The sequence below is a fragment of the Coloeus monedula genome, assembly GCF_965178545.1.
Source record: "Coloeus monedula genome assembly, chromosome: 23".
NCBI lineage: Eukaryota > Metazoa > Chordata > Aves > Passeriformes > Corvidae > Coloeus > Coloeus monedula.
The window spans coordinates 4,588,669-4,600,737 of NC_138803.1; the positions used below are offsets into that span (position 1 = coordinate 4,588,669).

Consider the following 12,069-nt stretch of genomic DNA (forward strand, 5'->3'; position numbering starts at 1 on the left):
TTCTTTAAGGTTTTGTAAAACTTTTTATAGGAATGGAAATATTTCCATTATTATGATGATGACTTTCTTTTATGACTTCCCTCGCAGCGTTGTTGGGATCCCAGACACTCCAGCATCCCAGAGGGGTTTGGGAACGGGAAGTCGAGTTTTACAGGACTTGGAGAGGGAACTCAGCTGGCCCAGTGTCCCCAGCTCCGGGAATCACCCGGGCTGCAGGAATCTGCTCCAGCATCCCGCCTCTGGCAGGGGCTGGAACCACCAGAGCGAGCCCACGGCTCCTCCACCAGCAGAGATTTCCTCCTAATTCCCAATAGTTAAACTCCAGTTTATGCCTGAAGCCAGGAAAGTTTTAGATCCTTTCCAAAGCCTTTTTTTTTTTCTTTTCTTTTCTTTTTTTTTTTTTTTTTTTGGCCTTTTTTAATACTTCCCGTTGTAACTCTGGATATTCCTGTTCTCCGTGTAAAAGTCAAATCCCTGCTTGAATGCTGACGAGTTTCTGGCCCTGGTGATGCCGTTCGAGTGTCGGACATGGAGCCTTCCCTGTGGGGCCTGGTGGATTTCAGAGGGAAAACGGGAATAGGAACAGCAATAATTTCATATTTCCAAACTTGAAATCATTGAAATTCAAAGCGGGGAAGGAAAAAGCGTAGTTTTAAGGCAAAGGTGAGGGATTTATTCCAGATTTTTGCTCCTAACGCAGCATCCTGTGAGCATCCCATCCTTGGGAAGCTGCTCCAACCACGCCGTGCTCCAATCCAACCCAAATCCCAGTAATCCCCTTAACCTTGAGCTGTCCCACAGCCACCAGTATGTCACCCCCAGAGCCCTGGGACAGTGGGAGGGAGCCAGGAGCTCCCCTTGGGAATGGATGTCACTCATGTCCCCTGCGGAAATGACTTTTGAAATGCAGATAATCTCCAACATGCAAATGAGCAGCTCGCTGCTCCCTGTTTAATATGAATGATCAGCCCCTGAATAGCGATTATTACACGCCACATTTCAGCAATTATGTTGTTCCTGGTTTGTCTCGCTGGCTTTTGGGGTGTGGAGGGGGGAAATAGGGAAAAAAAGAGGGAGGAAAAAAGAAAAGGGAGGTGGTATTTTTTCATCCCATCCCTCTGTTTTCGTTCCCGTCTTGTCGTGAACTCTGCGAGCGGCGGTGGGTGAGCGCTGAGCCCGTGCTGGTGGGATGGAGGGGTGTGGAATGGGATAAAACTGCTTTCCATGGAGGGAAACGTGTTGGGAAGGAGGGAGAGACCCTCGCTGCAGGTTGGATCCCGCGCTGCCACTGTTCTGTGTCGGGGCTGGATGTGGCAGAGACCAGCGCTGGGTGTGGTGGTGCTGTTCCTCCAATGCCAGCCCAGATCCAGGAGTTTCTCCCAGAAAAAGGGACCTTCAGCTTCACCACCACCAACCTGCCCACTCATCCAAGCCCACTGAGCAAAAACTGGGAGAAAAGGGAGGATTTTCCAACCCGTGTGTGCCGTGCTCTCGTTTCCACATCGCCGCTCTGCCGTAGCTTTGGGTTTCCTCAGCCTGGCACCAAACCTTCTGCCAGCTGGTTTTTCCTGCTGGGAAGTGGTGGTTTGCTGGCAGATGAAGGACTTGGAGGAAATGTTTGGACTTTGTTGGGATTTTCAGGGTGGAATCCGTGGTGCAGGTTCGCTGTGCTTGGTGTGCAGCAAGTTTGGCTGTGCTGTCTCCAGCCTCTCACCGTGAAATATTTTGGGATTTGGGGGAAATAAACGGATTCCTGAGGCTCTGCACCTTGCACCAGGCTCAGAGAAAGCTGGAATCATGGGTTTTCTAAGGAATGAGTTGCACTTGCTTTGCCCAGCGATGTGCAGTGTGTTTGAAACAGCTTCACTTTTATTTTTTGGGGTAAACTGAACGCAGCTAAAACCAGCCAGGGTTTGACATCCCATCCCTGCGGGATCCTGCCGGGATCAGGCACAGCCAGGGACCTCAGCCCCCATTCTCAGGCTCTCCTCTCCCCTCTTTAGGTCCTGCTAGCGAGTCATGATGGTTGAATCTGCCTCGGAGACGATCCGCTCCACGCCCTCGGCGCAGAACGGGGTGAGCAGCCTCAGCAATCAGCCCGATGGCGGCGGCGGCAGCGGGGGCGGCCCCGGGGGCGGCGGCCGCGACGGAGCCGCCGGAGCCGAGGCCAACGGAGAGATGAGCCCTGTGGAGCTCCTGCACTTCCAGCAGCAGCAGGTAGGATGGACACGCCGCTCCTTCTCACCTGTGTTACACCAGGCAACGGGGTCCTTCGAGGATGTGGTGTGGGGGTGACACCCGGTTTTGCCCCGTTTTGTCCTCTGGAGTTGGGTTCCACCAGGTTGAGCCGTGCCTGGTTGAGCTGGGCTGAAGGTGTTGCCCCAAAAACCAGGGCTCTGTCCTTGTCCCACATCCCTTGGGAAGCAGAGCTTCCACCCATCCCTGCAGCTCACGGGCTGCTGCCCTGGAGTTCGCTGGTTTTGGGGGCAGGTCCTGCCTGCTCTGCTCCCCCATCAATCTGAGGGGCTGAGACACCAAAAATCTTGCCTGGAACACCAGGAGCAGGTGCTCCCTGAGAGGATTGGCTTGTCCAGGAGCTGCTTTCCCATTCCTTGGGACTCCTGGAGGTTGAACCTCACACGCATGGCCCAGGACACGTGTGACAGTGACATGTGTGTGCCCCTCAGGGAGCCCCTGCCACAACGCGTCCCCTCCCAGCCCTGGGGACGTGCCTGCAGGTTACCTTTCCAAACAAACTTTGGCAAAAAACCATCAATTTCCCCGCTCGGCTACTAAATAAGGCAATGATCCCTCGCCTCGTACGGAGATCGCCTCCCTGAGCCATAAATTCCAGCGTGAAAGCTGTAAAAAATTGCTGTGTCTGATACTTTAGTAGGGAGTGCTGTAAATCCATTACCTGGATCACGGCCGTTCCGCACGCCGCTAAGCCGCTGTTCCCCGGATCCGGAGGGTAATCATGCGTGTAATGCCGCTGCCGGTGCCCCTCCGAGGAGCTGCCTGCTCTCCCTCCCGGAATTCCACTGGATAACGGGAGATCTGTGTTCCCCCCCGCCACCAGCCAAATCGTGGCTGTGAAACGGGGGATCTCCTCTAGAAAATCGGGGATAAAGCGGCTTTTCCAGTGTTGGCTCATCCCTGTTGAATCCTGATGTTTCATTTTACCCCTTGGCATTTCTCCTGGTGGGGTTCCCCTGGCGAGCTGGCTGGTACATGGAGTTATTAAAGCAGAGGGTTTGGTGAGCTTCCAAAAAAACCAAGTGACACCTCCAGCGACCTGGGGAAGGGGGAGGATCTATCCTGAGGATTATCCATCTTCCTGCTCCAGGGAGCAGGCTGAGCAGCAGCTGGGGTCAGGAATAAATGTCCCCACAGCAGGAGTTTTGGACAATTAGGTGCTTGATGGAGGCTTTGCTCCATCCCTGGGAGCAGCCAGCGTTGTCCCTGGGTTCTCGGACCGCTGGGCTCTTCCCGTGTGCTCACTCCCTCATCCCGGAATATCAGCACTCAATCCTGATTCTCGTTGAACTTTATGAAATCCCCCCCAGAAAAATTGGGAAGCCTGCAGGGGTGGGAGCCCACGTCTCATCCTGGTGGGCCTAAAGCTCCGTGTCCGTGGGGATTTGCGTGGGAGCTGCAGCTCCCGGGAGTTCGTGCTCCTGTTTTCGGCTGGATTTGACCTTTTCCAGTGCCTGTGACCTTCCGAGGGTGAACCCAGACAGGTCTTTGCAGGGAATTTTTGGGTTATAGCTCCTCTCCGAGGGTGCTTCCCTAAGACACCTGGGATCTTGAGGGGACGGGGGTGTTGTGGGGTGCTCAGGAACCCTCTTTTGGGGTGTCCCTGGAGCAAGGGGATGTGGGTGTGTGGCAGCAGCAGCCTGGATTGCTGAGACAGGATCTCCCAGCTCTGCTCCACTCCAGAGCGCAACATTCCCTCACCAACCTCATCCATCCCAATCCATGCCACTCCCGAGCATCCTGGAAGGGAGAGCCTGGAAGGGGGAGAGCCTGGAAGGGGGAGAGCCTGGAAGGGGGAGAGCCTTGAAAGGGGAGAGCCTGGAAAGGGAGAGCCTGGAAGGGGAGAGCCTGGAAGGGGAGAGCAGGCGGCCGGTGGGGTGGGGAAAGGGCATCCCCCTCTCCTCCTTCCCTCCCTCCTCCCTTCCCTCCCTCCCCTCCCTCCCTCCCTCCGTCCCTCCCTCCCTCTCCCGCAGCCCGGGGGGCTGGCGCTGGCGCTGGGGTTAAATCCCTGGATTTCAATGCTTGGGATGGGGCTGAAAAGCCTCAATAGCGCGCGCCCGCTTTGTGCCGGGGCTGGCGGAGGGGAGAGGTCGCCCGGGGGCACCGGGGGGCAGCCCCCGGCCCGGGACCCCCCCTCGCCGTTGCTGTGGGAACGTGGAGGGACCTCCGGCACTGCTGGGCTCCAAAGGGATCCGCCAGCCCCCTCCTGCCAGGCTGGATCCTCCCGGAATTCCCAGTGGAGGAAGGAAATGGGGGCAGTGGGGTGATGGGGGTGGCACATCCCTCTGGTTTTTTAGGGGAGTGCGAATCGTGCAGCTGCTCAGCTGGGATTTGGGGTTTTCCAGGTTTTGGGGTTTTTTTGCTGAATTCCTGCAAAAAATTCCAACTCGCAGCCTGGAGCTGGGGTTTAAATCCATGGGGTGCAGAGAGATGGGGTCTTTGGGGTTGCTGCATCTTTGGGAATGGAGGAAAAGAATGGAAAGAGATCCTTGCAAACATGGCAGGAGTTTCACATGGAGAACCCAAATCCAGAGATGTCCTGGGAGCATCAAGGGGACAACCCCAGAGTCTGGCATGCCACAGTAGCTCCTTCCAACTCTGAATCCATGGAAAATGAACCATCTGGAAAATCCAGCTGCTCTGGTGTTGTTTGGGATTGTTTTATGGTGCAAAAAACACCTAAAAAATCGCAGTGTGCTGCAGACAGACGTCAAAGAAATGGGGAGGAATAAACAAAAACAAGGCTTGGTTTTGAGAAGGAGCAAACAGGACTTTTTTGGGAGTTGGGGAAGGGTGTGGAGGGGGGAGGAGAGGCACTTTGCTGCCCTGGGAGAGATACCATTCCATAAAACATGTGATCACATCTCAAATATATTGTGTAATCCTCTATTATTAGGGTATTTAAGATAAAAACGAGGCCAGAGCACTTAAGTGAAACTCATCTCTCTCTTCACTTCCCTGATTCATATTTCATATTTCACTGAGGACAAATGCAGGAGCCTTTTTTCCTTCCCCCCCCCACCTTTTTATCCCCCCTTTCTTCCCCCCTTTTTATCCCCCCTTTCTTCCCCCCTTTCTTCCCCCCTTTCTTCCCCCCTTTCTTCCCCCCTTTTTCCCCCCCTTTTTCCCCCCCTTTTTCCCCCCCTTTCTTCCCCCTTTTCCCCTCCTTTTCCCCTCCTTTTCCCCTCCTTTTCCCCTCCTTTTCCCCTCCTTTTCCCCTCCTTTTCCCCTCCTTTTCCCCTCCTTTTCCCCTCCTTTTCCCCTCCTTTTCCCCTCCTTTTCCCCTCCTTTTCCCCTCCTTTTCCCCTCCTTTTCCCCTCCTTTTCCCCTCCTTTTCCCCTCCTTTTCCCCTCCTTTTCCCCTCCTTTTCCCCCCCCTTTTTTCCCCCCTTTTTTCCCCCCTTTTTTCCCCCCTTTTTTCCCCCCTTTTTTCCCCCCTTTTTTCCCCCCTTTTTTCCCCCCTTTTTTCCCCCCTTTTTTCCCCCCTTTTTTCCCCCCTTTTTTCCCCCCTTTTTTCCCCCCTTTTTTCCCCCCTTTTTTCCCCCCTTTTTTCCCCCCTTTTTTCCCCCCTTTTTCCCCCCTTTTTTCTCCCCTTTTTTCTCCCCTTTTTTCTCCCCTTTTTTCTCCCCTTTATTCCCCCCTTTATTCCCCCCTTTATTCCCCCTTTTCCCCCCCCTTTTTCCCCCCCTTTTCCCCTCTTTTCCCCCCTTTTTCCATGGCATAGGATTATCAGGAGCACATTCCTTGTGCCCTTAATTAGTGGGGCTGGGTTGAACCCGGTGAGGATTGAGGAGTCAGGAGCAGAGGAATAAACTCCAGGAGCATTGGAGCAGGGCAGGAACAGCTGGGGCTGGGACACAGACACTGAGCTGGGTGTAAAAAGGCCTTTTTTTTTCATTTTCCTGGGAGGAATTGTGTCATTTTTTTGTTCCTTTTGGATCTCTTGGAGCCATTTGGTTCTGGTTAAGCGAGGCCAGGGCTGGGCTGGTGGAAGTGCTCCTCAATATGGCATCATTTACTGTTAATATCCAGCTAAAAATATCCCTGTGTGTTGTTTTAATGGCCCTAATTCTGGAATGTGACGATGTCATTTTTATGAGGTTAGTGTAAAAAATCTTCTTTTTTTTCTTTTTTTTTTAACCACTTTTTTTCAGCCCTTCCCAACCTCTTTCCACCCTCCAAAAGGATCGGAAGGAAAAAGGAAGATAAAAATTCCCTTACTCCCTCTTTCCATGCAAAGTTCTTGCTTTCATGTAATTTTGGAGGTGGTTTTTTTTCTCTTTTTGGAAGGTAAAACTTCATGCAAAGCTCTGATCCAGGTGGAAAATCCCTCAGCTGATTTTGGGCAGCTCTCCCCAGCTGGAGCACCCAGGCTGGAATTAAAAACTCCATCCTCATAAAGTGAAATACCTGCTAAATGAGGCACTTCCAAATACCCCAGGCAACATCTTCCTTTGCCCTGGGATTATTTTGGGTTGATTTTTGGGGGGGGACGCTGTGGCTTCTGCTTTTAGGATCACCCATGGATGTCTCCATGCTCTCCAAACTTTTTTTTTCATTTATTTGGAGCTTTTTTCCCAATCAGGAGGCCTCGGAGAGGCTCTGCTGGGGCAGGTTTGGAGGAGGAAAAGGCAGGGATGAGGGATTAATCCACATTAATCCAAGGTGTGCTGTGAGTCAGCCACCCTGCATGGGGTGGGAGCTGCCCTCTCCTCTCCCTGGGCTCTTCCAGAGCTGGAGCCAAGTGGGATCTGGTGTTCCCTGTGGGAGAAAGGGGAGTTTGTGATGTTTTTCATGGGGAAGGCAGCCAAAATCTGCCTTTTCTGGGGTCTGGAGGAGCCTCCAGCACATCCAGGGATGGATGTGTGGAGCCCCACAGGCCGGAGGGGGAAAAAAAATCAGGATAATCCCCAGGCAGGCTGGGTGGAAGCTGGGAAAAGGGGCTGCTCCCCTGCTGGAGGATGAGATGTCTGGAGCTGGGGGTGATCCAGAGAACTGGAGGGATTTGGGGTCTGAGGGGAGGGATGAGCCTCTCTGGGGGTATCCCAGGAGCAGGGTGCTGTGGGAGCAGGTCCTGGCAGGGTGGGATTAATCCCAGCGTGGTTGGGTTGTTCATTGCCCCCTCCCCATCCCAACAGACACCTTCCAGCCTCTCCCACCTGTCCCTGCAATCCCAGCTGTGTTCCACGGCCCTGCACATCCCAAGGCACTCCTGGGCCTCCCCCAGCCGTGTCCAGGTCCCGTCCTCTTCCTGGAATCTGCTGCTCCTGGGGAGGGCAGATCTACACCCCAGCAGCTCTGGCTGTGGCTGCAGACTTTTTCTGCGATCATTTGGTGATCAGAGGGAGCCATCCAGGAGTTTGAATTCGTTCCCAATTCCAGGTGATGTGCTGATGACTCCTGGATAACACCAGGCAGCAGGATAGGAGTTGATTTTTATTTTTAAGTAACTTTTTCTCTGGTTCACAGAGGTAAAAGCCCATCCATTCCCACAGGAAAACTCTTCCTTCTGCTTTCCCACCTCCTCAGCCCCAAGGAGAGGCTGTGAGTGGCACTTTCCTATGGAAAAGCTTCATCCCCCTGCCCTGTTTGGGCAACAAATGCAGCTGACGAGCGGCTCTACATCCCGAAATTCCATCCTGGCTGCTCCACATGCCCTGCACAGCCCCACAACAAGTTCCTATCCCTGTTTGCAGGCTGAGCCCAGCTCGGGCTGGAGGGGGAATCGCTGCCAGGCGCTGGGAAGAGAGGGAGGGAGGGAGGGGACAGTTCCAGGGCGCTGCTGGAGAGGCCCCTGTGTGCAATTGTGAGGCCGTGTCGGGTTTTTTCCTGTAAATCTTTGTAATTTCGTGCTTCAGAGCACACCAAAGTGAGGGAGCCAGCGGGGAGTGAATTAAATTCCCCCCTGAGAGGTGGCGCGGTGGGGCCGAGCCGGGCGGGCGCGGGGGGCTCGCTGGCACCCCAGGCCAGCCAGGCCTTGACTTTGGGAAGAGAAATTCCAGGAGAAGTCCTGTGCAGCACTTTTTGTGCGCTGGAATTCTGTTCCTGAGGCTTTTCCCCTTGTGTTTTCCATCTCTGCTGTGCTGATTTTTACCGGGCTGGGGCAGGGGCCTGCCCTCGCCAGGTCTCCTCTGCTAGTTGGTCCTTGCAAGCACGGCAGGAATTGCACATGGAGAAGCCAAATCCATGGAAAACTCTGCTAAAAGGCACTTGGAAAAGCAGCTCAAGCTCAGGGATTTGCTGTGTGGATGTGGGATGCAGCCCAGTGCTCCAGTACCCATCCTGGGAGTGCTTCGGGCCTGGTGCTGAGCCGCCACCGAGTGGATTCCTCCAGCTTGGCTTTTAACTGGAATTACTGTTTTCATTTCCAAAAGTAATTAAAATATCAGACCTTGAGCTGTCATAACTGTCACAGGGTTTTTGTGCTCGCATTACCGATGCACATCTATCCCTGGTAATAACAGGGAAATAAAATGCCTGTGGAGAAACGCCGGGGCTGAGGCGGCTCCGGGATCCGGACCACGGGATTGTTCCAGCAGTGATTCCCGGTGGTGAATTGCTGTGTTTGTCCTCAAGAATCTCAGTTTTTAATTGTTTGGATGAAGGGAGTTTGGGAGTTATTGGTTGGGTGGGTTTGGGGGTGCTCGGTGGCCATGGGGTAACTCTGGGTGCACAATCCTGGGATGCAGCAGCCTCCCTGTGCTGGGGGCAATCCTGGGATGCAGCTCTGGTAATTCAGCACAGGAATAGGGAATTAGGATCCATTTGCTTATAAAATTCCTCAGGTTTTGATTTTCTTGGGGCTGTCTGGTTCATGTGATGGTGACAAACACAGTTGAGTGTGCCCGGTGCTGTGTCTGGGGTGTTGGGTTTGGGCCCTCTGCTATGAATTTACAATTTTTTAATAAAGTAAGGCTGGCTTTGTTAAACCCTTTGCTCTCAGCCTCCAGCTGGAAATCCTCTCCCATTTTCCAAGTGCCCTGGAAGTGCCTGTCCACCTGCACAGAGCAGGTCAGGTGGATTTTCCACCACAACAAAGCTGTGGCACAGCTGGGACATCCTCTGCTTTTCGTGTGCTCTTCCCAAGAATTCCCTGTGCAGAGGAGCACAGAGGGAACCTAAAATGGGATCTAAAATGCAGGGAATGACTTTTCATGGATGCTCCATTTGACGAGGGGCTCTGGGTTGGGGTTTTGTGGGTGCTCCTTGGTTTGGATCAACAGGTGAGGCGTGTGCTGAGCTACAAGTGGATTTGGGAAGGGAGGAAGGAGGGGTGGAGATTGTTTAGAAAAATGCCAGAAAGAAACCCAGAAAGAAGGAAAAGAATCCTTTAAAAGCAGAAATAAGGAGCAAACAGGTCTGGGAGCACTGGGTTGTTTTCCTTAGAGCTTTATTCCTCTCCTGGCTCCCAAGCTCCTTTTCTCAGCTCACACTTGCTCCTCTCTCCTCCTCATCTCTTCACAGGATTTTCCTTAATTCCCCGTTTTCTCCAGCTGTCCCCAGTGCTGGGCATGGCTCTCTTGTGCCTGTGTGTTTCACAAGTGCATTTAATCCATTCCTACTGGGTTTTCCCTCTTTTTCTGTGATTCCCAGTGAAACACCTTCATCCCTGTAAAAAACTTGAAGGAACTCATCACTTTTTCTAGGCAAACACCCCTAAAAACAATCGGCTTTCATGGTGGTCGCTTGTGTGAGGTGCTGAGCACCTCCTGGATCACCATCAAATCCATCTGGACACGTTCCTGGATTGATTCCGGGTGGGATGCTGCACTTGGCTCCACCCAAACCTGGCTGGTGACTGGAACTTTCTGCTGCTCCAGTGCCACAATCCAATTAATAAAATTAAACACCCACGGTGGCTTTGGCCACAAGGGACAGCAGCAGCAGCAGGAACCTGGTGGTGGCTCTGGAATGAATCAACCAGAAGCTGGAGCTTTGGGTGGCTGTGCCAGGGCTGGGGTTTGGGAATGACCCTTGTGCCACGGGAATGCTGGACCTGGTGGGGATTTTTGGAAGAGGACAAGATTGTCCCCATGGGGGCTGGGAGAGTGGCGGTCACTAATGGGATCTACTGGTCAAACTGGTGTGGCAGGGGGAGCATTGGGGAGCACCACCCCCTTTGTGCATCAAACCCATCCCATGAATGAAATCCATGGAGGAGCTGGAGGAGGAGGAGGAGGAGGAGGAGGACGGTGGCCTTCCTCATGCCCACCCTGTGTCTCTCTTGCAGGCTCTCCAGGTGGCTCGGCAGTTCCTGCTGCAGCAGGCCACGGGGCTCAGCTCCCCCAGCAGCAACGAGGGCAAGCAGCCAGCGGTGCAGGTGAGCCCCGAGGACGTGCGAGTGTCCCCTGTCACCCCCTCCCCAGGAAGGGCTGGGCCGCAGCTGTGGGACAGTGCAAACCCCTGTCACCTCCATGGTTGGAGCACTCCAGGAGTTAAATGCTTTGGAAAGCTCCAGAGGTTTCTTTCTTGGGAGGATTTTTTTGTGTGTGGGAAAGGGGAAAGGGTTGGGATGGGGAGGTCACTGTGTGTCACCATGTTTTGGGACAGGAAGACACAGAGTTTCCCAAGGTTGGAGCATCCCAGGATGGATGCTGGGTGCTGTGAGGGTGGCACAGGGCTGGAAAAGGGAAAAAATCCTCTGGGACTGGAGTCAAGGCGGGTCCTCCAGAATGGGACAGAGGCCCAGCTGGGATGGGGATTTGTGGCACTGGCATGAAACCAGGGTTTGGGTGGGCACATCCTGCTCCTGTAGGGAAGGGAACCTCCCCTTTGCACCCCTCCTGTGCCAAAGGAAAGGGGCAGAAAATGGGCAGGAGAGGGGTGAAACCTGGAGAGAGGAGGAGGCAGGGAGAAGTAAAGCCCAGGCAATGGGAAGTGACAATTTAAATAGCTGTGCGGAGGGGCTCTCCCTTCAGGCTAATTAAATTTATCGGAGAACAGCAGGTTACCTTATTAGAGCCACGTGGGTTTAATTAACAAAGGAAAGTAATTAGCACAAGCGCTCTCGGAGCTGGAGGTCCTGCCTATGCCAGGCTGAGCCGGGTGGCAGCGGGTGGGCAGCGGGAGCCAGGCTGGGATGGGCAATCCTGGGATCCTCTCCTGGCTTGGAGATCCAGGGCATGGCTGAGCCATCCAACAGCAAATGCCAGGGATCAGGAGAGCCCAGAACCCCCCGGGCTGGGAAGCAGCAGCTGGGTGGGAACAGTGGGAATTAGTCAGGGCTCCTACGGCACAAACAGGCGGCTTTTTCCAGCGGTGCCGGCAGGAAGGAAATGCAGTCACTGCATGGAAAATGTCTGCAGAGGACAAAGGCGGCGAGGGTGAAGTCAGATTCCGGTAACCGGCGCCTCGCTCCCCTCCGTGGGTGTGTGTCCCTGCACTCCTCCTCCTCCTCCTGCTTATCCCTCCTGGCTCTCCCTGGTATTCCCGGCTGGATGCAGCCGAACATCCCGTCCTCCCCTTCCCTGCTGCTCCCCAGCCTCCCCTCCCTGCCTGCCCATCTGGCCAGCGGCTTTTGCCGGAGCGAACTGGATCTCCTTCCTCTCTCTCTCTCTCCCTCCCTCCCCTCCTCCCTTTTTTCTCTCTCCGTGTTGCAAAAAGGACTTGTGAAAGTTGTAGACGTGAGTCAGAAATAGCTCATAACTCAGCAGCGCCCGGCAATTCCTCCCCCCGCGGCCCCGCCGGCAGCTGGAGCGGGATCTGACCGAGGGGAGATAGGGGATTAAGCAGACTCCTTTGAAAGGAAGTTTATCTAAGGCACAGTGGTGTGGATGAGACTGGCCAGGACGGCTGCAGGAGGAGGAGGAGGAGG

General features: G+C 54.1%; 1 protein-coding gene across 5 annotated transcripts in view; it reads left to right on the forward strand.

The window, feature by feature from the left end:
- Nucleotides 1-2,019: 2,019 nt before the first annotated feature.
- The window catches only part of FOXP4 (forkhead box P4), a gene marked incomplete at both ends in the record, with an annotated part of 35,954 nt that continues 25,904 nt past the window's right edge, over nucleotides 2,020-12,069 (forward strand). For 4 of the 5 annotated variants that reach the window (XM_082295998.1, XM_082295999.1, XM_082296000.1 and 1 more), the window contains 2 exons: nucleotides 2,020-2,217; nucleotides 10,486-10,575. In XM_082295998.1, coding sequence (XP_082152124.1) covers nucleotides 2,020-2,217; nucleotides 10,486-10,575 — 288 coding nt within the window. The remainder of the gene's footprint in view (nucleotides 2,218-10,485; nucleotides 10,576-12,069) is intronic. The other variant, XM_082296002.1, reaches the window with a different exon arrangement.